The sequence below is a fragment of the Narcine bancroftii genome, chromosome 1 (genome assembly GCF_036971445.1).
Source record: "Narcine bancroftii isolate sNarBan1 chromosome 1, sNarBan1.hap1, whole genome shotgun sequence".
NCBI lineage: Eukaryota > Metazoa > Chordata > Chondrichthyes > Torpediniformes > Narcinidae > Narcine > Narcine bancroftii.
In genome coordinates this window covers 210,576,459-210,602,328 of record NC_091469.1, presented here as the reverse complement: position 1 = coordinate 210,602,328, position 25,870 = coordinate 210,576,459, and the positions used below count along the sequence as shown (strand labels likewise).

Sequence of the window (25,870 nt, the reverse complement as noted above, 5' to 3'; positions counted from 1 at the left end):
AGTCACTTGATGCTTTACTTGGAAGGAGTGGTATGGTTTCTCGATAAGAAACATAGAAGATAGGAGCAGGAGTAGGTCATTCGACCCTTCGAGCCTGCTCCGCCATTCAACGAGATCATGGCTGATCTTAAAGTTCAGTACCCCGTCCTCGCCTTCTCTCCGTAACCTTTAATACCCTTATACTGAAGAAATATATCTAATTCCCTCTTAAATATATTTAATGAACCTGCCTCAACTGCCCTCTGTGGCAACGAATTCCACAGATTCACCACCCTCTGGGTAAAGAAATTCCTCCTCACCTTGGTCCTAAATGGTTTGCCTATTATCCTCAAACCATGGCCCCGGGTTCTGGATTTTCCCATCATTGGAAACATCCCATCTGCATCCGTTCTGTCCAGTCCTGCCAGAATTTTCTATGTCTCTATGAGATCCCCTCTCAATCTTCTAAACTCCAGGGAGTACAATCCCAATTTGCGCAATCTTTCCTCATAAGTCATTCATCAGCCTGGTGAATCGCCTCTGCACTCCCTCCATTGCAAGAACATCCCTCCTTAGATAAGGTGACCAAAACTGCACACAATACTCCAGGTGGGGTCTCACCAAGGCCCTGTACAGCTGCAGTAAGGTATCCTTGTTCCTATACTCAAACCCTCTTGATATGAAGGCCAACATACCATTTGCCTTTTTAACCGCCTGCTGTACCTGCATGCTCGCCTTCAGGGACTGATGTACAAGTACCCCTAGGTCTCTCTGCACTTCCCCATCTCTTAATCTATTGCCATTCAAATAGTAATCTGCCCTCTGGTTTGTATTACCAAAGTGGATAACCTCACATTGATCCACATTGTAGTGCATTTGCCATGTATCTGCCCAGTCCCTCAATTTATCCAAATCACACTGGAGCTTCCTGACCCCCTCTTCCGTGCACACAACCCCTCCTAGCTTAGTGTCATCTGCAAATTTGGAGATATTACATCCAATCCCCTCATCCAGTTCATTAATGTAAATTGTGAACAGCTGGGGTCCCAGTACAGATCCCTGTGGTATCCCACTGGTCATCGCCTGCCACTCAGAAAACGAGCCATTTATCCCAACTCTCTGTCTTCTACCTGCCAGCCAGTTCTCAATCCACATCAATACTTTGCCCCCAATCCCATGAGCCTTGATTTTGGAAGCCAGTCGTTTATGTGGGACCTTATCGAAGGCCTTTTGGAAGTCCAGGTACACCACATCCACTGGCTCTCCCCCATCTATTTTACCTGTCACCATCTCAAAGAATTCCAATAGATTTGTCAAGCATGATTTACCTTTTGTAAATCCATGTTGACTCCATCCGATCCCTTCTCTGCTAGTCATATGCTCCATTATTACATCCTTAATAATGGATTCCATCATTTTGCCCACTACTGATGTAAGACTCACCGGCCGATAATTCCCCACTTTTTCTCTACCCCCCTTTTTAAATAGTGGGGTAACATTAGCTACCCTCCAATCCATGGGTACTGATTCTGAGTCTATCGAGTTCTGGAAAATAATTCTTAAAGCATCTGCTATCTGAATGGCCACTTCCTTGAGTACCCTAGGATGTAGATTATCAGGCCCTTGGGATTTATCTGCCTTCAATCCCATCAATTTCCCCAAGACCATGTCCTTAGAGATACTGATTTCTTTCAGTTCCTCCCTTGCATTAGTCTCTATGTTTCCCAACATCCTTGGGAGGTTATTTGTATCCTCTCTTGTAAAAACAGAACTAAAGTAAAAATTTAATTGGTCTGCCATTTCCTTATTCCCCATTATATATTCCCCTGATTCCGACTGCAAAGGACCTACTCTGGATTTCACCAATCTTTTCCTCTTGACATATTTATAAAAGCTTTTGCAGTCGGTTTTTATATTTGCCGCAAGCTTACTTTCGTAATTTATTTTTGCTCCCTTGATTAATCCCTTTGTCCTCCTTTGCTGCCTCTTGAACTGCTCCCAGTCTTCGGTGTTGGTACTTTTTTTGGCCAATTGATATGCTCTCTTTTGGACCCAATCTGACTAGTCAAATAAGAAGAGAGGAAGCGCAAAAAGAGAAGCTCTTTTACCTTCTGCAGTTGGTTGGAATTGCACCATATGAAGGGATGTGATCTCAGGATAGAATTTAATCTTAAAATTGAGCATCACTGATTTCTATTCAAATAGATGAGCTCAAATGTAATTATAGTGAACAACAGAATAAGGTCCAATCTTTAGGAACCAAAGACAAATCATTCTTACCTAGCAAGACCTTCCCCCTTCAATAAATTAAAAGAAAAAAACATTCTAAAAATGCACTAAATAAGAATTGGAATGCCACTACACAGCAAAGCACTCCTCCAATTCAATTGTAATAGTAATCCATGGGAGTGTAATAGACTTTTTCCACTCAAATCATACACAATTCAACGAAGATAAAAAGATGACCAAGTTCAGAGTTAAAACTGAGATCAACCATTTATTAATAATTTACATATGGTATATTTGCACATTTGACTTAATAACCTCCCAAAACTGATTTAAATACCAAATCAAATCATGTAACATTAGGGCAAATGACAAAAGTATGGCAAAAGCATTATATATTCAAGAATGTCAAAAAGGAGGCAAGAATTCAGAAGCACAGACCATCAGCTAAATAGTTTGACATGATTTTTGATGTCGCTATCAAACCTTCAAGAAAATTTAAACTGGATCAATCTCATCGAGTTAAAATCTATTACAAATTAATTAATCTTTAATTATTTTATAAACTTATTACTATAAACCCCATAAAATTTGTTTTTAAATTATGAATACAATTGGACTAAACTTACCATGAACTAAACTATTAGTTTGTGGCATGAGTGTATCCCAGAGGCAAATATTCCTGAAAGAAAGACAGAAAAAATACGTTTTTACTTAAAACATTCGAACTGACATGTATTGTTACGTACTAACAACCCAATCAATTATTTTTGGGACTAAAGGGACTTTGTTAGTACTAACACAGGCACAGCAATAAAAAATTCACCAGACAATAGTAAATTCAAAATAATAGTTTTTAAAAATTACACTATTAATAACATACCATTTCTTATCTCTAAACTTACTTATCTCTAAACCTAACCCCACCATGTGCAGATGTAAATGTATGTGTGTTTATAATTAAAGTCCCACTCTGAAAAGTTGATCATTAAAAGTTCAGCATCATTTTAGTCTTGCTTGAAGGTCTTAAATTCTCAGTTCAGAAATAATTATAAAGTGCTTTAATTATATTTTCAGGCATCTTTTACTCACAACATGGCTATTTTCTTCCACAATGAAGTCACAAACAAGAGAAGGGTTAAGTAAAGTGGCCATACAAAAAAGTAGAAATCTGTCCTCTTTTCCAAAGAGACAGCGAAATGGTCTTCCTTATTTCAAAAGTCACTGATTCTCTGTTCCCCTTCACCGAGGAGTAACACACAACAGCATCAATTCTGGTTACTGAAACTCAACCCTGTCTTTCACAAGGTTTCAACCCTTGTGTCACGTGGGTTCTGACTTCTGTACTCTCCAAATTGAACTTTCCAAAACTGAACTCAAAATGACTCAATTCAGTAATATAGTTCTCCAAATTATATGACCATTACATCATCACCAAGGTGAGTCCCAATTCTTGGAAACCACATGACCATCAGTTTTATTTCCACCAAAATTCTGTTCCTTTTTCAAAACCATTTCATATCCATAACAACCTCTGACCTCATCTCTGTTCAAGAGGCTGAAGTGAATTTGATTAAAAACAGATGGCTTCCTTAGCAGTTCTTGAAAAATTAAGACCCACGAAATCTATTAGCTCTGTCTGTCCAGTACTCGTTGTCTCGAGAATGAACACTCTTCTCTATAAACGTGCTGTAACCTGTGTATGACCCTGTACCAACCCACAGCTAACTTACTAAGAATGCAAAGACATTTATATGAGAAATATAGTTTCACATTAAAGATCATAAATCTGTTACAGTATACAACTAAAAATTAAAATCTAAAATACTGAAATTACAAGAAAACACTCAGGAAGTAAGTGTGGAAAAATAAATAGTTTGAATTCCAGGTCAAGGACAGATCCTTTATTACAATTGCAAAAGAAGGAATAAAAAAAAAGGTACTTTTCAGTTGAAAAGATGGTGGGAGTAATTGCCGATAGGAATACCTAATGATAAAATGAGATCAGGTCAAATGGGGTTATAAAAACGTAAGGAAATAGGAGCAGGAGGAGGTCTCCAAGCCTCTTAAACCTGCCCCCCCTATTTGAAATGATAATGATTGATTTATGTTGGCTTCTTCTGCGCCTGTTCTGTGTGTGTCTGTGTGTGTGCCAAGTCCCAAACCATTAGAGTTTAGGCATGATTGTGAAAAGTCAATTTTTATTTAAAGTTCAGTCTCAGTAATCTTTTGTGTTGAAACTCAGAATTTTTACTGTTGTTCTCAAAATTTCTTTTAGAGTTGTTTTCAGAGAATTGTTTCTTCATATGAATAATTTCACTCTCTTGCATGGAATTTATGGAATTTGTTTTCACACCCAGGCAAGGGTTACATGAAGCGACCATATAAAAATATGATAAAACTGCCATCTTTTGACAAAGAGACAGTGAAGTGCCTCTTCCTCTTTGAAACCACTTTCTGTGATAAGGAGAATACAACACAACAGTACCTCTCTCACTGAAGGCTACTGGATTTCTCCCTTCAGTTGAGAACTGGTACAAAATTAAAGATACCTTTTTGGAGGCGTAATCACATGACATCACTCCTGGATCTGTTTGAAGTCTCATCGCTTCCAAAAATATGAGTTGATAGTTCCAATTTGACTGCTCAGGTCACAAGCAAATGGCTCTGTGTATACACAGATCATCGTAGCAAAACCCATTTTATTTGAACAGATGCCATCTCTCAGCAAACACCATCGTCTTTAGTTTCAATGAAGAATAATTTCTAACTTTTATAGTTGTTTATAAACTTCAACTGAACATTGAATTTGAGACACTTCATCTCTCAAAATGGTTTCTGTGTGTGTCCTTGCATCCAACCCATAAAGTCCCTTTTTTAAGAAATATACCTTATATAATTTTAACCTAAAGATTAATAATAGCATAACTCTGTCACACCCATGACACTTATTTTACAAATATTTATCTATCTCCACATTAAACATATCTAATAGTCTGGACTCCACCACCCTCATGGACAAAGTTCAGAGATTTACTGCCCTGAGAGAAATGTCTAGCCCCTCTTTTTGTTGTGCTGTCCCTTGTCAATGGATCTCTCACCAGAGAAAATATTTACCAAGTCAAGCATCCTTTGGATTCCAATAACATCATTGCTGATTCTTCTCAATTCCAAGGAGTATAGTACCAAATAATCTAGCCTCTTTTGAAAAGAAAACCCTCTCATCCCATGTGTTAACCTAGTAAATTTCCTTTGAAATGCCTCCAAAACCATTATATTCTTTTTTTAAATAAGCAAGTCCAAACTGTATGCAGTATCCCAGGTAGAACAACACCAACACCCTGAACAACTGTAACAAAACCAACCTATTTAAAGTCTAATCCTCTCACAAAGGCTGAAGACCATTTGGCTTCGTAACTACTTGGACCTACCTGCTGCTTGTGATACATGTGCAAGAACATCTAAATTCTAGCACATGAATTACAAAATGCCTACCTCCTTTTAGAAAATTATCTGCTTTTTGAATCCTTTGGTAAAATAACTTTACTTTTCCCAGCATTCAACTCCATGGCCAGATAGTGTACTGCATTTGCTGTTAACAAAGCAATTACAATGTTGGAGAAACCAAATGCAGCTTGGATGATGGCTTTGAAAAGCAGATGGCAGGATTGGCCTTTAGTCTCCTGGTTCTTGCCATTTAATTCTCCATCCTATTCTGTGGCTTCCTATACTTGTGTATATAAAGACCAATGCAAACTTGAGAAACATTGTTTATCACCCATATGGCTATATTCTAGCCTGCAGGATTCTGTATTGAATTCTGACATTAGGTAAATCCATTCTGGATTAGAACCAGCCATTTCTGCCACAAGACATCCAATTGTGATAACAGACTCCACTTTCATTCTGTTTGTACAGTCTGAAAGCTGGACACATGGCAGAGTCCTGCAATAAACAATATCTATCACAGAAAAAGAGATATATACATCCTCTAACCAACTCCATTAAGCTATTTGGCTTGGCCTCACCAAATCATAGATATTACCCTTGACCTAGCCATTCTCCTGCACCCTTCTCTGCAAATTGAAACCACCTTCAACTCTCTTTGCCAGTTTTATGGTAAGGAATCTGACCTGAAATAATAGATGTTTCTCTTTCTAGAGATGCTGTCGAACCTGTTGAGTGTTTCCAGCATTTCTGTTTTTTAAAAAAAAACCCGCCCCCTTCTCTGCAAATTGAAAGCACCTTCAACTCTCTTTGCCAGTTTTATGGTAAGGAATCTGACCTGAAATAATAGATGTTTCTCTTTCTAGAGATGCTGTCGAACCTGTTGAGTGTTTCCAGCATTTCTGTTTTTTAAAAAAAAACCCGCCCCCTTCTCTGCAAATTGAAAGCACCTTCAACTCTCTTTGCCAGTTTTATGGTAAGGAATCTGACCTGAAATAATAAGTGTTTCTCTTTCTAGAGATGCTGTCGAACCTGTTGAGTGTTTCCAGCATTTCTGTTTTTTTAAAAAAACCTGCAGACAACTGTCCATTCTCAAAGACTGATTTAGCTATTCTCTTATTATTCAAAGCACTGTAGCCATAGATGGTGAGTTAACATTTTTAAATGCATGTCAACAGATGGAATAGAGAAAACATGCAATAATGTAAAAGAAACTTTCTTTGGTTATAAAACACAGGTTGAAAGGAGCACAATCCATTAAATACAGTGCAAATTAACTAGGTCATGGATTGATACATATACATAGAAACATAGAAAATAGGAGCTGGAGTAGGTCATTCGACCCTTCGAGCCTGCTCCGCCATTCAACGAGATTATGGCTGATTTTAAAGTTCAGTACCCCGTCCCCGCCTTCTCTCCGTAACCTTTAATACCCTTATACTGAAGAAATATATCTAATTCCCTCTTAAATATATTTAATGAACCTGCCTCTACTGCCCTCTGTGGCAATGAATTCCACAGATTCACCACCCTCTGGGTAAAGAAATTCCTCCTCATCTCGGTCCTAAATGGTTTGCCTATTATCCTCAAACCATGGCCCCGGGTTCTGGATTTTCCCATCCTTGGAAACATCCCATCTGCATCCATTCTGTCCAGTCCTGCCAGAATTTTATATGTCTCTATGAGATCCCCTCTCAATCTTCTAAACTCCAGGGAGTACAATCCCAATTTGCGCAATCTTTCCTCATAAGTCATTCCTGCCATTCCAGGTATCAGCCTGGTGAATCGCCTCTGCACTCCCTCCATTGCAAGAACATCCTTCCTTAGATAAGGTGACCAAAACTGCACACAATAGTCCACAATACAATTGTTGGTGAGGGCTAGACTAGATACCAGCAGATCTTTACCACATCTTGTGAAGACAGGGGAATAAAGATCCTGTATCATGACTGAGAAGGTCCTCAATTGGTTTGTTTTTTGTTCTAGATTACAAAATTTGCAGTCTCTTGCATTGTCACAAAATCTTTGTACTTGAAGAATCGTCAAGAATGTTGTGATGGAATTAATGGTACAGCTTTAGAACTGTACCCATTAGATTCTCTTGCATCTGAATTTTTTCCTACAAAAATGTATCACTTTGCATTTCTATGAAACAAATTTTACTGATCACAAGTCCACTAATTTACCAGGTAGATATACATTTTGGTGCTGCAACAGTAAAATTCAATCATTCAGAGCTCAAATTCATCAAATAGCCAATGGTGGCTCCCAGGATAACATTGTCTGGGCGTCTCTTCAATATTCCAAAATGGGCAGTGCAAATCAAAAGACATCATCCTGTAATGTGGAAAGCACACAAGCTGGCTCGAGCCTAAAAATGCCAAGTCAAAAGTTTGCAATAGTGCGAAGCAATCCAAAAATAGTTCACGCCAGAAAAATGTTGTTGTTGCCTAATTTTGTCAAAAACTGAATTTTGTGGGAAAAATTAAGATATCCAAAAGCTAAACATCCACTTTTTCATCTTACCTGTTGTCACTGGATTGCCCAGCTGTTGCTATTAAAGTAGAGGAACTAATAAACACAAAATCATTTGCAGTTTTGTTGTGGCACTGCCAAGTCTGAAAAAGATAATTCATATAATGAATATGCTAATAATATGTTTTATTACCATGTCAAATTGAAATAAACAAAGATGACAAATTATTAGCTCACCAGATAAGGTTTTGGTGTGGCTCCTAAAGGAACTGAATTTGTTTGCAAGAGGCTCAGGAATCCATCCCCATCGACAATTCCAATCTGGTAAAAGAAATGGTTTTAAATGGATGGCATCGTTTATGCATTTCTCATACAGGATAAATATCAACTTTACTTTTTTACAACATTTTTATTGCTTGACTAAAATGAGAAGAAATAAATTTAAATTATTAATTTGCCAGTAGCATTTTGAGATTTCAAGTCACCTAAAGATCACTGGAAGGAGATTCACAAAAAGAACAGCAACTCATTTTGCTTGCAGTTTACAATATGCTGTGAATTAACATAAAAATTGCATTTTAAACTTAATTGCAATAATTCTGTCAATTTAAGTTTATACCTTTGCACTAACAGGTTCAAAGGAATAAAGAGATTGGAATAGTTTTACTACATTAAAATAAAATGCTTTGGTTCAAACACCAATCATCGAATAATAATGATAGACAATTCAGCCTATCATATTCACACTGGCTCTGTACCAGAGTAACTTTTGAATTCTGTCCTTCAGCCTCTTTTCTGAAGCTTGAACAAGTTCAACACCAGTGCATCTGCAGACAATGTATTCCAGATTCCAACCGAGTTTTGCATAAAGTTTTTCCTCACGTCTCTATTAATTTTCTTCCCACATTTTATTTCCGTGACCTTGGTCTTCGATGCTTCCATCAACAGGAACCACTTTTCATGATCAATTCTGTCGTGACCCCTTTTCATTTATACTTCTCTATCAAGTCTCCACTCATCTTTCACTTCATAGATAATACTCTCAGCTTCCTCAAATTATTTTTACAACTGTAGTCCTTTATCCCAGACCTATTGTCTTAAACGGCTCTGTATACGCTTATTTTTGTGAGGTTTTTCCAGACTCTGTGTAGTCTTCCAAAGGCGGTATTTGCCTTGGTGAGTCTGTTGTCTATCTCGTTGTCGATCCTTGCATCTGATGAAATGGTGCAGCCGAGATAGGTAAACTGGTTGACCGTTTTGAGTTTTGTGTGCCCAATGGAGATGTGGGGGGGGCTGGTAGTCATGGTGGAGAGCTGGCTGATGGAGCACCTCAGTTTTCTTCAGGCTGACTTCCAGGCCAAACATTTTGGCAGTTTACGCAAAACAGGACGTCAAGCGCTGAAGAGCTGGCTCTGAATGGGCAACTAAAGCGGCATCGTCTGCAAAGAGTAGTTCACGGACAAGTTCGGCTCTGAATCATGGGTTATCTACTGGCATCACCTACGGCTCCTAGAACGCTTCCACCAGCGTTGTCTCCGCTCCATCCTCAACATTCATTGGAGCGACTTCATCCCTAATATTGAAGTACTCGAGATGGCAGAGGCTGACAGCATCGAATCCACGCTGTTGAAGATCCAACTGCGTTGGGTAGGTCACGTCTCCAGAATGGAGGTCCATCGCCTTCCCAAGATCGTGTTATATGGCGAGCTCTCCACTGGCCATCGTGTCAGAGGTGCACCAAAGAAGAGGTACAAGGACTGCCTAAAGAAATCTCTTGGTGCCTGCCACATTGACCACCGCCAGTGGGCTGATATCGCCTCAAACCATGCATCTTGGCGCCTCACAGTTCGGCGGGCAGCAACCTTTGAAGAAGACCGCAGAGCCCACCTCACTGACAAAAGGCAAAGGAGGAAAAACCCAACACCCAACCCCAACCAACCAATTTTCCCCTGCAACCGCTGCAACTGTGTCTGCCTGTCCCGCATCGGACTTGTCAGCCACAAACGAGCCTGCAGCTGACGTGGACATTTACCCCTCCATAAATCTTCGTCCGCGAAGCCAAGCCAAAGAAAAAGAATTGTCTTAAATCTCCTCTAGACCCTCTCCACTTTGAATCCATTACTTCTTGAAGCAATTAGAATTTATATCAAAACTCCTATTGAAGTCTGACCAGGCCTGATCAACCTGACATGATTCAAGAGGATTTCCCTGCTTTTTGCTCAATTCCTCTATTGATGAATCCTGGAATTATGTACGACTTATGAACTGCTTTCCAAACCTTACTTGCCACTTGCCATTATCCTCTGGTTCTTCTGCTCCTACTCTTGTAAGAACAGTGTCCTTTATTTGAAATTGCCTCTTCTCATTCTTTCAACCAAAATGAATCACTTCACATTTCATCTACACATCTGCCCATTCCACTAGACAGATTAATTCCTGCTGTAATTTATCACTATCCTCCCTTTTTGAAGTTCATAACACTAAAATTTTGCATCATTTACAAATTTTGAATTTATGGTCTTGAGTCTCCAAGCTGGGTCGTTATTCTAGACAAAAAAAAAAGTGCAAATGGATATAACAGAGTTCACTGGGAAATAAACTATTCACCTTCCTCAAGTCTGAAAATATCTATTCAACACAATCATCTTTGTCTGTTGCTTGAACAACTTCACATCCATGCTAGCAAAGTAGCTAACTTTGCTAATAAGCCTGTTAAGCGACCACTTTTCAAAAGCCTCCTCGAGGTCTATGGATGCATCATGTTGACAGCATTACCCTTATTAACTCTATCCATTGCCTCATTAATATATTACATTCCAGAGGCCCGCTAACTGGGACACGACCCGATACACAAAATGGCCGACGAATGCGGCGACACACAGACCCTGCAGGACCCAATGAGCTTTGTCCTAGGTGACCACCTGAATGGCGGGAAAGCCACCCAGTTGGAGATTGGTGCTGCTGTGATGTCACTCTCGATGGCAGTAGTGGGGAGAGAATACAAGCAGAGCTGCCAGGCAATAGATCAGTGTTCAACCTCCAGTCCTCATGTGTGTCCTCTTTTCATATTTCACGGTAGTGCTCACGTTACATTGGTGACCCCAACAGGTCCAATCGGCAATTGGACCCGAAGATGATGAAACAAGCAGCTCTTCATGTGGTTTCGTTGAAGCTGCCAACTTTCTGGGCGTCTCAGCCACACGTGTGATTTTAACAGACTGAGGCCCAGTTCCACCTTCAACAGATCAATGCCGACGACATCCGCTACTACTACGAAGTGAGGTCACTCAACCAGGAGACGGCAGCAAGGGTCATCAATTTCCTACGGCAGCCTCCGGAGCAAGGCAAATATAATGCTCTCAAAGAGCTATTAACCTGCACCTTCGGGCTTTCAAGGTGCAAGCGTGCTGCCTGATTGCTGCATATGGACCTCACTTGCCCTCATGAGCAAAATCCTCGCCCTTGCTGATGGGCACAGGCCTTGCCTGCTCTTTGAGTAGATTTTCCTGGAGCAACTGCCTGAAGATATCTGACTCTTGCTCACCAACGAGGACTTCAGTGACCCCAGGAAAGTTGCAGCCCGAGCAGACGTGCTCTGGGGAGCGAAGAAAGAAAACGGCACCTCAGTGGAGCAGGTTGCTAGGTCCCACACACAGCCGGCAACAAGGCCACAGCAAACAGAGAGGCAAGTTGGACCCCAACTCAACAGTATTGCTATTATCATCAATGATGGGGTGTGGGAGATCATTGATGTTGCCCACCCTGCGCGTTTCAGGGAAATGCCATGGGCAACTGTCGTCGATGGTTGCGGCGGTTGGCCAACCTGACAGCCTCCTCCACATGTGGGGTTTCACTGTCTAGAAGGTGCTTTTTCGTGGACATCAGTGCTGAAATAAGTGTCCTTCTCCCTTTGGCCTATGAAACCCAGAATGGCAAACAGGGCCCAATACTGAGGACAGTGAACAGCACCACCATACAAACGTTCGGCACCCACACCTTCCCCCTCCGCTTCGGCAGCAACCGTTTCATGTGGACATTCACAATTGTGGCGGTGGCGCAACCGCTCCTGGGGGTGGACTTCCTGCGAGCCCACTACCTACTAGTGGACCTTAAAGGGTGGCAATTGGTGCATGCCAAGACTTTTCAAATCATGACCCTGGGGGGAGCCAAGTTACCTGCCTCCCACCTCAACTCCGTTACTTTGTCTGATAACACATTCATGTGACTCCTAGCTGAGCTCCCTTTGATCATGGAGCTACAGTTTTCCGACGCCAAGCCAAAACATGGGGTAAGGCACAATATACACACCGAGTGGCCTCACTTCATGTCAGGACATGCCACCTTCCCCCTCCACCCCCCCCCCCCCACCCAACCCCCTCTCAGCAAGGGGAGTTTAAAAAAATGAAAGAGCTGGGGATAGTGCGGCGTTCTGACAGCAAATTCTTGCAACGCCTTCATTGTGTGGGGCTTGGCAAAACGCTGAATAGCCTCTACCTTTGCGGGCAGGGGTTTTGCTCCGTGCCAGTTGATCTGATGCCCCAGGAAGTCAATCTTTTCTAACCCGAACTGGCACTTAGCAGGGTTTATAGTTAGCCCAAATTCCTGCGGCCAGGTGCAGAGTTGCCTCAGGTGGGCCGTGTGCTCCATGCTGTTGCAGCTGGCGATGAGAATATCATCCAAATAGATGAATGAGAATGGGAGATCTCGACCCACCGCATCCAGCAGCCTCAGGAAGGTCTGGGCTGCGTTATCATCCAAAGGGCATTCTCAGGAATTCAGAGTCCAAAAGGGGTAATGGTGGAAATTGAAGGGGGCTTCACAGATATATTTAAAACGTCCTTGGCCATGGGTATTCTAAGAGATTGGATAATCAAGTATTTGGATTGTCAGGGACTGAATATGGATATTCAAGGCGGTTATAAAAAAAGATGAAGGAAAGACTGTGGATGTTGTCGACATGGACTTTAGTAAAGCTGACAAGGTTCCACATGGAAGCTTAGTCAGGAAGGTTCAGATGCTCGGCATTTGTGGTGAGGGAGTAAACTGGATTCGATATTGGCTTTATGGGAGAGACCAGAAAGTAGTAGTAGAGGATTTCCTCTTTCTCGAGAGGCCTGTGACTAGTGGTATGCCTCAAGGATCGGTGCTGGGTCCATTCTTGTTTGTCATCCATATCAATGATCTAGACCAGGGGTGTCAAACTCAAATTAACGGAGGGCCAAAATTAAAAACTTGGACTAAGTCGAGGGCCGAACTAAATATTTATTGAAAATTTTCAACAACATCTGCATGTTTTCTCTTCTTTCAACATATGTAATGTTAAACTTTAGGATATAACTTTAGGAGGATAATGTTACAGGTCAGGAGTAGGAAGCTCAAGTTCACCCTTTGCTTGACCTGAGGGAAACATATTTGGTCCCTTTGGAGATGTAGTCAGCATTCACAGGCTGTGTCCATTTTGGCCTGCATCAGGACTCAGCATTTCCTGCTCACTCCTCAGGCTCTAGGCCTCTATTCACCCTCGACCCACCATCCCTCTACCTGACCAGTCCTTTATCCAACCTCTACTCACCCCTCACTCCACTCGCTCTGCCTCTACCCACCCCATCCTATACACGCCCCTCTACTGCCTCTCCCCTCAACCTGTTCCTCCCTCTACCCGTCTCTCACCCTCTAATCACCCCTCCCCTACTCATCCTGCCCCTCCCCTTTTACCTCTTCCCTATCCACCCCTCCTTCTACTCATCCCTCCCTCTAACTGCCCCTCGCACCACCATAACTTCCCCTGCCCATTACTCCTCACCTACACCCTCTGCCCACCCCTGCTTACCTACCCACTCAGGCCCAGCGCGCTGCCGATCAGCCTTTCCGGACAGCCACCATCTCTCTCTTCACGTGCAGGGCCGAACCAGCCGTCCCTGGGGTCCGCGCGGGTGCAAGCGCTGAAGGCCGTGGCGAACGGGAGAAGTGCGCTCGCGCTGTGGAAGGGCCGTCCGGTGCCAGTCACGCGGGGCTCGCGCTGCCCGGGGGCCGTGTGCAGCCTGCCATGCCCGTCGCGCCGACAGGAAATCACAGGCGCTCACCAATCCGCCGCACCGCTCGACAGGTGGGAGAAGTGACTGGTTGTGCGGGGAGCCTTCCAACTGGCTTGACGGCTGATGACATCGACAGACTTCTCGTGTTACAATTTCTCGTGTTACAATGGGGAAGGATGTGCAATGAAGGGGGAGGATGGTGGGGGTGGCATTACCAAAAAACAGCATCGGCTCTCGCTGCAGGGCGGGCCACCTCTATTACATTTTTGAAATGATCTTGCAGGCCAAATATAATTATATCACGGGCCAAAGTTTGACATGTGTGATCTAGACGATTGATGATCACTTGATTGGTAAGTTTGCAAATGACACCAAGAATGATAGGTGCAGTGGGCAGCAAGAAAGGCTTTCAAAGCTTACTCAGGGATCTGGACCAGTTGGAAAAATTGGTTACAAAATGGCAGCTGGAATTTAATGCAGACTTGGCACGATGCAGAAGCAACAGTGAAACATTAATATGTATTATAATAATTTCCTAGATACCTTGTTACCCTGATGATTAAATCGTACTCTTGTTATCCTAGAATTGCCAGAAGGTCGAAAGCATGCTAGTTGATATGAGTGGCCCCATTCAAACATCCGAACACTTCCATCTTGTGCACCAGTCAGATCTAGGTCATTTGAAGAAGAATTAGAACAGTCCAATCCTTTTCTCCATTTTTTTTTTTGCCATATTACTATTTCAAAAAGAAAACATTTAGGATTTTGCTTGTAATTAATACGACATTCTAATAAGTCAGACATTAATTGTCAAAAATCACTTTGCAAATTCTTTCAGGCATTTCTTGTATCTTCAAGATGTCAGTGACAAAAGTAGTTCAAGATTCAAACTTACCTAGACTGAGGACCTTACTTCTTACAGCTGCTTTCGTCAATGTTTTTTCTATAGTAACCAACACTTTAACTTCAAACATCAAAGGCATTTCAACTCGATATTTTCTTTCAATTACATAATGAATGGTTCATCAGTACAAACATTTTGGTTGAAACGATTATATTTATGGGTGAATATTCTCCCATGGCTAACAACCATATGCATTGTGGATACCCTTTGGATTATGATGATCTTGATGAGAAGTTTGCCTCATCTCTTGGTATTTTGTTCATTTTTTTTAAAAACATTCATATCTATTATTTTTTCCCCATATTTATTCCACTAGAATCTTTATCATCTCCTCCTACTCTCAGCTCAAAAGGAGAAATATTGTCTCCAATATGGAGAGACCAGAGACACTATCACACATCGTTAGAATCTTTCTAACAAACATTTTCCAAGACTTTTAATGTCCTTCCAAAAGTACAGTGGCCAGAATGGAACACAATCCTTCAGCTGAATGCTTCACTTGGAACCGACTGCAGCTAAATTTAAATATGCAAACTGATTTCTTTCCAGCAGTCTAATTTTGAAGGAAAGCAGATCCATGATACGGAGCATTCATGAAAGAAACAAGCTCATAACATATTAGAATATTTTTCACAAAATTATCAAGATTTATACCATACTAAAAGCTAGTCCCTTGGATCCTCACAGCTGACAAACAACCCCCCTCCCCACCATACCATCAGAATCAATAATTTTAAAAACCGCAACCTCAAATAACATGAACACTCTTTGATCAATGACTTAAGACACTTTACTCAATTATGATTTACTCTAATAATTTTTAAATGATAATCTAAAATTGAACTTGTATCTCAAACAGAAAAGCATGCAAATATGAATAGCATGGATGGAAGATTGGTTAAACATTAGCAGATAGAGAATTGTGATAATTAGGTGTTTTTCTGGTTGGCAGCGGTGAGTGGAGTGCTGCAGGGGTTGGTGCTGGACCCACATCTGTTCACATTTATGTATATGCGTAATGCATCTTAGTTGGTCGATAACATTAAATTGAGTGGAAAAGCAAATTGTGCAGTGAATGTGGAGAATCTGCAGAGATGTAAATCAGTTTCATGAGTGGGAAAGGGTTTGCCAGAATGAGTACAATGCTGGTAAATATGAGGTAAGGAAAAAAAAAATCAGATTATTTAGGGGGAATACGAGGGGGAACTTCTTCACACAGAGATTGATGGGAGGGTGGAATGAGCTTCCAGCTGAAGGGGTCAATGTGGGCTCAATTCTAACATTTAAGAAGAATCTGGACATGTACATGGATGGAAGAGTTATGGAAGGCTATGGTGCTATGGGTTGTGAGCAGGTCAGTGGGACTAGGAAAAAAAAGTTTGGCACAGAATAGAGAGGCTCAGATAGCAATTGTTCTATGGTTCTATTTAAATCATGAAAAATTGCCCCTTTGTGCAGAGGAACTTTGGAGCACTTGGCGAAATAGAATGTTGGTCTTCATCACTAGACGGATTAAATACAAGGAGTAGGGAGGTTCTGTTGCAAAAGCACTGGTAATTGTGAGAAGGCACCTGGTGTACTGCGTGCAGTCTGATCTCCTATCTTCAGAAAAGAAATACTGGCTTTGGAGGTGGTGCAGTAAGGGTGATTCTGCTATTGAGGAGGTTCGCCAGTGAGGAGAGATCAAGTCACCTGGGTCTATTCTCACTGGAATTCAGAAGATTGAGCAGGAATTTCATAGAAACACAAAATTATGAAAAGGTAGAGGCAGGGAAGTTTTTTTCCTATTGGAAGGCAAGATGAGAACTGGGGGACTTGGACACGATTCAGGAGTGTAGTTTTAGGACAGAGATGGAGGAACTACTTTTCCCAGAGATTAGGGTACCTATGGAATTATCTACCCAAAGAAGCAGTAGAAGCTACCTCATTATATATATTTAAGACATAGATAGATATTAGCAGACTAGGGAATTAAGGGTCATGTGGAAAAAGACAGGTAATGGAGCTGAGTTCTTGACTAGATCAGCCAAGACCTCATTGAATTGTGGAGCAGGATTGATAGGCCACATGACCTACTCCTACTCATGAACATATCATTGCTAAGTTGCTCAAAAGAACAATTTTGACTATCACAAAGAGTGTTAAAAATTCTACATGGGAACTTACAGTAAGGTAGTGTTGGATGGGAAGCCATTCTCCTTGCATTACTCATATTCCTCTTAATCATCTGTCAAAGTGAATATTTCATGTTATACTGGCAACATTTACAGTGCATTACTTCAAAAGGACTTCTGATGCTCAGTCAATACAAGGAAGCCAGGAATAAAAGAATACATAATTATCCTCGATGGCCTGCACAAAGTGGAGCAGTGGCTTTGTTTTTTGATATATTTTTTTTAAAAGGTCAAATGCAATGTGTACATATTAGTAATTTGTACATAAAACCCATGAAATTTAAAAACACATTTTATCATCCAATTGGAAAACTACTGTATATTTTGGCATGCAAGTGGACCCTTCCTTTATCAGCCTAATTTTAAGGGTTTTATAGTATATCCAGCGTACAAGTGGACCCCCATTTTCTGGCTGCCTGAATTGTCCCGTTAACTGGCATACAAGTCGACCACCAAAGCTCGCGATGCCCAAATTGGACCATTGACCGGCATATACGTCGACCCCCATAGATCGCGTGATCTGCTGGATGTTGGCTGGAAGCGATTGCTATCATGGAGTGTCCATCGACCAACACAGCACACGACAGAAATATAAAGCAAGCTTTAAGCTGAAAGTGATAGAAATGGCTAAGAAAATCAACAACGGCATTGCTGCAAGAAAAAAATTGATGTGCATGAGAAGTTGGTTACAGATTGGAGGAAGAAAGAAGAGACTTTAAGAAACATACCAAAAAGGCAATGCTTTTTGAGAAAAGGAATCACTCGTTGGCTAGAGTTGGAAAATCACGTGATTTGGGTACGTGAACAGAGACAAGATTGCTACATAGTCACCTGAAATAAAGTAAGAACATTTGCACTGCGGTGGGCTAAGTCACACCCAGCCCTCAGTGATGATTTTGAGGCTACAGTCGGCTGGTGCAATAGTTTCATGAACAGGAAAAATCTAGTATTATGCCAAAAAACAGAAATTTCACAGAAACTACCAAAAGATCTTGAACATAAAGTTGTAAGTTTTCACCAGTTTATTTTATAGAACCAGTAGAAAAAACAGTTTTCACTGGCAAATATCGGAAACATGGACAAAACCCCCATGAATTTTGACATGTTAGACAATAGAACACTGGAATGGAAAGGTGTTAAAACTCTGCAAACCAGAAGTACAGGCCACAAAAGGACCAGGTTTACTGTGGAGTTATTGTGCAAGGCCAATGAGACAAAGTTAAGACCCATGGTAATCTTCAAACGCAAAATTAAACCGAAAATGAAAGGTTTTTTGTACATTTTCACAAAAAAAGGATGGATGGATGAAAATCGTGTAAAACTTTGGATAGACAATGTGTGGAACAGACAGCCAGTTATGCAAAGAACAGAGTTTGCTGGTCTGGGATACATTTCATAGCCACTTAACTGAGAAAACTAGAAGTAGATTATCACTACATAATACTTAAATGGCGGTTATCCCGGTTGGTTTGACATTTATATTGCAACCTCTCGATGTCTGCTTGAACAAGCCATTCAAAGATCATGTGCGCGAGGAATGGAATACATGGATGTTGAATTCTGAAGAGTCATTTACTGAAGGTGGGACAATGTGTGCTGCATCACTTGATGTGCTGTGTGACTTCGTGCTCAAGGCATGGGACAAAGTTATAGTAGAGACTATAATAAAATGGTTTAAAAAGTGCGGTATCTCTTGTGCAATTGATAGCGTGGAAGAGGGACGAAGCTGAAACCACCTCATCACATACAGACTGGGACCCTTGTGATGACCGTTTAAACGGTGAGAATACGGATGTGGTTGCCGCCATCTTTGCCTCAGACGACGATAGCGAGAGTGATTTTGAAGGGTTCTAAATGTGTTGTTTTCAATAAAAATCTGTGGCAGTTGAGTTTTTGTTTGGTTTTTCAAGGGTTGACTTATTCGCCAAATCAGTGTGCATTGAACTTTGAGCTGAATTTAAGGACTCAAAGGTATATCCGGTGTATAAGTCGACCCCGTTTTTTGGGTTTCACGACTCAACTTGCTGAAATATATGGTATGTACGACTTATACATCTTCATGTGCAGCAACATTCACCGCCACTCATTATAATCAGGCACAACTTGCTTTGGATATGTAACGTAGGGTGGAAACAGGCCCTTTGGCCCAATTTGCCTACAATAACCAAAATGTCCCACCCACACTAGTCCATAAACCCACCGCTCTCTGTATAAAAGAGACTCCTCAGATACCTGTTAAATTTCTCCCCCTTCATCTTAAACCCACATCATCTGGTTACTGATGCTCCCATTCTGGCCAGAAGACTCCCTGAGTTCACCTGACCTATTCCTCCCATGAATTTGTACACCTTTTTTTTTTAATTTTTTATTTTTCACACCATAAATCACAATAGCCATGATATACACTTTTTCTTTTCCACACATTTACAGTGACTTTTTCTCCCTCCCCCCTCCCTCCTCCCAAGCCACCCCCCCACCCCCCCCCCCCTCTCATCCATTTTAGGTATACAATCTAGGTTGCATTAATTCAGTTAGACAATGTTGTCATTCAACAAAAATACACCAGAAATTCTACTGAGTCCATTCTTTTCTTTTCTTCTCCTTCCATCAACTTAGGTAATGTTTGTTCCCGGTAGGTTTTCGCTATTGTATTTAATGTAAGGCTCCCATACTTGTTCGAATATTTCAATATTATTTCTTAAACTATATGTTATTTTTTCTAATGGAATACATTTATTCATTTCTATATACCATTGTTGTATTTTCAAATTATCTTCCAATTTCCAGGTTGACATAATACATTTTTTTGCTACGGCTAGGGCTATCTTGACAAATCTTTTTTGTGCATCTTCCAAGTCAATTCCAAATTCTTTATTTTTTATGTTACTTAGGAGAAAGATCTCTGGATTCTTTGGTATATTGTTTTCTGTTATTTTATTTAATATCTGATTGAGATCATCCCAAAATTTTTCTACTCTCTCACATGTCCAGATTGCATGAATTGTTGTTCCCCTTTCTTTTTTACATCGAAAACATCTATCAGATACTGTTGGGTCCCATTTATTTAACTTTTGCGGTGTAATGTATAGTCTGTGTAACCAATTATATTGTATCATACGCAGCCTCGTATTTATTGTATTTCTCATCGTTCCAGAGCATAACTTCTCCCATGTTTCCTTTTTTATCTTTATATTTAAATCTTGTTCCCATTTTTGTTTAGTTTTACCATTTGTTTCCTCATTCTCCTTTTCTTGCAGTTTAATATACATATTTTTTATAAATCTTTTGATTAACATTGTATCTGTAATCACATATTCAAGGTTACTTCCCTCTGGTAAACTCAAGTTGCTTCCTAATTTATCTTTCAAGTAGGATCTCAGTTGGTAATATGCCAGCGCTGTATCTCCAGTTATATTGTACTTATCTCTCATTTGTTCAAAGGATAAGAATCTACTTCCTGAAAAACAATTTTCTATTCTTTTAATCCCTTTTTTTTCCCATTTTCTAAAGGCAAGGTTGTCTATTGTAAAAGGGAGTAGCTTATTTTGCGTCAATATTAGTTTTGGTATTTGGTAATTTATTTTATTTCTTTCTACATGAATCTTCTTCCATATATTGAGGAGATGGTGTAATACTGGAGAAGTTCTATGTTGTACCAATTTTTCGTCCCATTTATATAATATGTGTTCAGGTATCTTTTCCCCTATTTTATCTAATTCTAGTCTCGTCCAGTCTGGTTTTTCCCTTGTTTGATAAAAATCTGATAGGTACCTTAATTGTGCGGCTCTATAATAATTTTTGAAGTTTGGCAATTGTAAGCCTCCTTGTTTATACCATTCTGTTAATTTATCTAGTGCTATCCTCGGTTTCCCCCCTCTCCATAAAAATCTCCTTATTATTTTCTTTAACTCTTTGAAGAATTTTTCTGTCAGTTGTATTGGCAATGCCTGAAATAAGTATAGTATCCTTGGAAAAATGTTCATTTTAATACAGTTTATCCTTCCTATCAGTGTTAGTGGTAGCTCTTTCCAATGCTCTAAATCGTCCTGTAATTTTTTCATTAGTGGATTGTAATTGAGTTTATATAATTGGCCTAGATTTTTGTTTATTTGCACACCTAGGTATCTTATTGCCTGCGTTTGCCATCTGAATGGGGATTCCTCCTTAAATTTTGAGAAATCCGCGTTATTCATAGGCATTGCTTCACTTTTATTTACGTTTATCTTGTATCCCGACACTTCTCCATATTCTTTCAATTTCTTATATAGTTCTTTTATTGATAGTTCTGGTTCTGTTAAGTACACTATCACATCATCCGCAAACAGACTGATTTTATATTCCCTGTCTTTTATTTTTATTCCTTTTATATTATTATCTCTTCTTATCGATTCTGCTAGTGGTTCTATAGCTAGCGCAAACAATAATGGTGATAGTGGGCATCCCTGCCGCGTTGACCTGCTTAAGTTAAATTGCTTTGATACATGTCCATTTACTGTCACTTTCGCTAACGGTCCCTTATATAATGCTTTAATCCAATTAATATACTTCTCCGGTAAACTGAATTTTTGCAATACTTTGAACAAGTAATTCCATTCTACTCTGTCGAAGGCCTTCTCTGCGTCTAAAGCAACTGCTACTGCCGGTGCTTTATTTCCTTCTACTGCATGAATTAAGTTAATAAATTTACAAATATTGTCTGTTGTGCGTCTTTTTTTGATAAATCCAGTTTGGTCTAAATTTACCATTTTCGGTACCTGTTCTGCTAATCTGTTCGCTAATAGTTTAGCTATTATCTTATAATCTGTGTTTAGCAGAGATATTGGTCTATATGACGCTGGTGAGAGTGGATCTTTCCCTTGTTTTAGTATCACTGTAATTATTGCTGTTTTACATGAATCTGGTAAGTTTTGTGTCTCATCAATCTGGTTGATTACATCCAGGAGGGGCGGTATTATTAGGTCTTTAAATGTTTTGTAGAATTCTATTGGGAGTCCATCCTCTCCTGGTGTCTTATTATTTGGTAAATTTTTTATTATCTCTTGTATTTCTACTGTTCCAAATGGTTCTGTTAATTTATTTTGTTCCTCTATTTGTAGTTTTGGTAGTTCAATTTTAGTCAAAAATTCATCTATTTTCCCTTCTTTCCCTTCGTTTTCGGTTCGGTATAATTGTTCATAGAATTCTCTGAAGTTTTCCTTAATTTCTTTTGGATTATATGTAATTTGTTTGTCTTTTTTCCTTGTTGCCAATACCATTTTCTTAGTTTGCTCTGTCTTAAGCTGCCATGCTAAGATTTTGTGTGTTTTTTCACCTAGTTCATAATATTTCTGTTTTGTCTTCATTATATTCTTCTCCACCTTATATGTTTGTAATGTTTCATATTTTATTTTTTTATCCGCCAATTCTCTTCTTTTGGTTGTATCTTCCTTTATTGCTAATTTTTTTTCTATGTTTATTATTTCCCTTTCCAACTGCTCTGTTTCCTGGTTATAGTCCTTCTTCATCTTGGTTGCATAACTTATTATTTGCCCTCTAATGAATGCTTTCATTGCGTCCCACAGTATAAACTTATCTTCCACTGATTCCGTATTTACTTCAAAGTACATTTTTAATTGTTTTTCAATAAATTCTCTAAAATCCTGTCTTTTAAGTAGCATGGGGTTTAATCTCCATCTATACATTCTTGGAGGGATGTCCTCTAGCTCTATTGCCAATAACAGGGGTGAGTGGTCCGATAATAGTCTAGCTTTATATTCCGTTTTCCTAACTCTCCCTTGAATGTGGGCTGATAACAGGAATAGGTCTATCCTTGAGTATGTTTTATGTCTAGTCGAGTAGTATGAGTATTCCTTTTCTTTTGGGTTTTGTTTCCTCCATATGTCCACAAGTTTCATTTCTTGCATTGATTTAATTATAAATTTGGTTACTTTGTTCTTCCTGTTAATTTTTTTCCCCGTTTTATCCATATTTGGATCCAAATTCAGATTGAAATCCCCTCCTATTAGTATGTTCCCTTGCGTATTAGCTACCTTCAAAAAGATATCTTGCATAAACTTTTGATCTTCTTCGTTAGGTGAATATATATTAAGTAGATTCCAAAGCTCTGAATATATCTGACATTTTATCATAACATATCTCCCTGCTGGATCTATTATTTCCTCTTCTATTTTAAATGGCACATTTTTGCTAATTAATATAGCCACTCCTCTTGCTTTTGAATTATACGATGCTGCTGTTACATGTCCTACCCAATCTCTCTTTAATTTCTTGTGCTCCAATTCAGTTAAGTGTGTTTCTTGGACAAATGCTATATCTATTTTTTCCTTTTTCAGTAAATTTAGTAGTTTCTTCCTTTTAATTTGGTTATGTATTCCATTAATATTTAGAGTCATATAGTTCAGCGTAGCCATTTTATATTTTGTTTATCTTCTCTTTCCGTTTTTCCATCATTACCTTTCCTCCTTTTCCATTTCTGTTTTCTTATTTTCAACTCTTTACCAGACAACATTCCTACAACATCCAACATTTTCCTTATTCTCCTATTTCTATCTTCTTTATCCCCAATCTCCCCTTCCCCTCCTGAGTTGCCCTTTATCCCTTGTCGGACAACCACATCTCCCCTCTCCATTTGGATTTGCGAATCCACTCGCAAGCGTCAACTGATTTTGCAGTGACCGCTCTTTTCCCCCACCCAGCCCCCCCCAGAAAAGATTTCGCTTTTTATATGTCACAAAGGTCACTCTTTTAATTCCCTCCTTATTCTCTCTATTCCATTACCTTCTCTTATTAATTCTTGTCTATACTCTCTATGTTTTCCTCTAATTACAGATACTTTCACATATGCCCATTGTCTCTATTCACTCTTATACCTCTTTACCCGCATACATATCAATCGTGGTCATTTTTACCCTCCTTACCCTTCTTCATCCCTCAGTCTATTTTTGTCTTTACCCACATACATATCAATCGTGATAATTTTTGCTCTCATTACCCGTCTTCATCCCTCAGTCTATTTTTGTAATTGTTCTGCAAATTTTCGTGCTTCTTCTGGATCCGAGAATAGTCTGTTTTGTTGTCCTGGAATAAATATTTTCAATACCGCAGGATGCTTCAGTGTAAATTTATATCCTTTCTTCCATAAAATCGCTTTTGCTGTATTGAACTCTTTTCTCTTCTTTAGGAGTTCAAAGCTTATATCTGGATAAATGAAGATTTTTTGCCCTTTATACTCCAGTGGTTTGTTGCCCTCTCTTACTTTTTCCATTGTCTTCTCCAGTACCTTTTCTCTTGTAGTATATCTTAGGAATTTTACTACAATAGATCTTGGTTTTTGTTGTGGTTGTGGTTTAGGGGCCAATGCTCTATGTGCCCTTTCTATTTCCATTTCTTGCTGTAGTTCTGGACATCCTAGGGCCTTAGGGATCCATTCTTTTATAAACTCCCTCATATTCTTGCCTTCTTCATCTTCCTTAAGGCCCACTATCTTTATGTTATTTCTTCTGTTATAATTTTCCATTATATCTATTTTTTGGGCTAGTAATTCTTGTGTCTCTTTAGTTTTTTTATTAGATTCCTCCAATTTCTTTTTTAAGTCTTCTACCTCCATTTCTGCTGCTATTGCCCGTTCTTCCATCTTGTCCATTTTTTTCCCCATTTCTGTTAAGGTCATATCCATTTTATTTATTTTCTCTTCTGTGTTGTTTATTCTTCTTCTTAAATCATTGAATTCCTGTGTTTGCCATTCTTTAAATGACTCCATGTATCCTCTAACAAGAGCAAGTATATCCTTTACCTTGCCTTTCCCTTTATCTATTTCACTGTACTCTTCCTCTTCTTCTTCCTCTGGGTTGACCATCTGTTGTTTCTTTGCTGCCCTTTCCTCCTCTTCTTTCTTGTTTCCATTGTCTTCTGTGGTCTCTTCTTGCTGCAGGTGTTCTGCAGCTGTCGTTGCCGGCTGTGGAGATCGACTCCCCAGCTGGTCCCCCCTCCCGTCGGTGTGTTTTTTTGCATGCGCATCGCGCATGCGCGAGGAGTCGCGCATGCGCGGTTGCGCACTTTTACTCGGCTCTGTGAGCCATTGTTGTAGTTCTTTTTCTACCGACCTGAGGTAGTGGGGCCCTCTCTCCACAGCGGGCCTCTTCGGACAGGTAAGGCCTTCACCTTTTTCCTCCGTTGTCTTCTCTTCCTCTCTTCTTTCCGTTGATTTTGATTTTTCTCCTTTTGTCTCCATCTTCTTTCCACCTTTATACTCACTTTTCTTTAACTTGTATTTCTGTGCCTTTGTATTTTCTCTTGTTTTTCCCGACTTTTCTGGAGAGGGCTGGAGTTCACCGTCCGGCCACTACTCCATCACGTGACTCCTCGAATTTGTACACCTTTATGAGATCACCCCTCATCCTCCGGCACTCCAAGGAACGAAGCCCTAGCCTGATCCACCTTTCCATACAGCTCAGGCTCCTAAGTCCTGGTAACATCCTTTTAAAATGTGATAGAATGTAGAAATAACAGCCCAGTACAGGTTCTTTGGCCCATGATGTTGTGCTGACTTATATAAACCTATCCCACAAACTAAACCTTCCCAACCTCACACTCCATGTGCCCAAGAGGCTTTTGAATGTCCCTATTATACC

The 25,870-nt window shown here is 39.9% G+C and overlaps 1 protein-coding gene and 1 long non-coding RNA gene across 2 annotated transcripts in view; one reads left to right on the top strand and one right to left on the bottom strand.

Annotated features, from left to right (window-relative positions):
* LOC138738842 (dmX-like protein 1) overlaps nt 1-25,870 on the bottom strand; it is a 197,075-nt gene that overhangs the window by 7,987 nt on the left and 163,218 nt on the right. The window contains 5 exon segments of the mRNA XM_069889924.1: nt 2,835-2,887; nt 8,179-8,270; nt 8,365-8,448; nt 14,706-14,833; nt 17,233-17,293. Coding sequence (XP_069746025.1) covers nt 2,835-2,887; nt 8,179-8,270; nt 8,365-8,448; nt 14,706-14,833; nt 17,233-17,293 — 418 coding nt within the window.
* The window catches only part of LOC138738868 (uncharacterized), a 111,279-nt gene that overhangs the window by 76,665 nt on the left and 8,744 nt on the right, over nt 1-25,870 (top strand). The window lies entirely within an intron of this gene.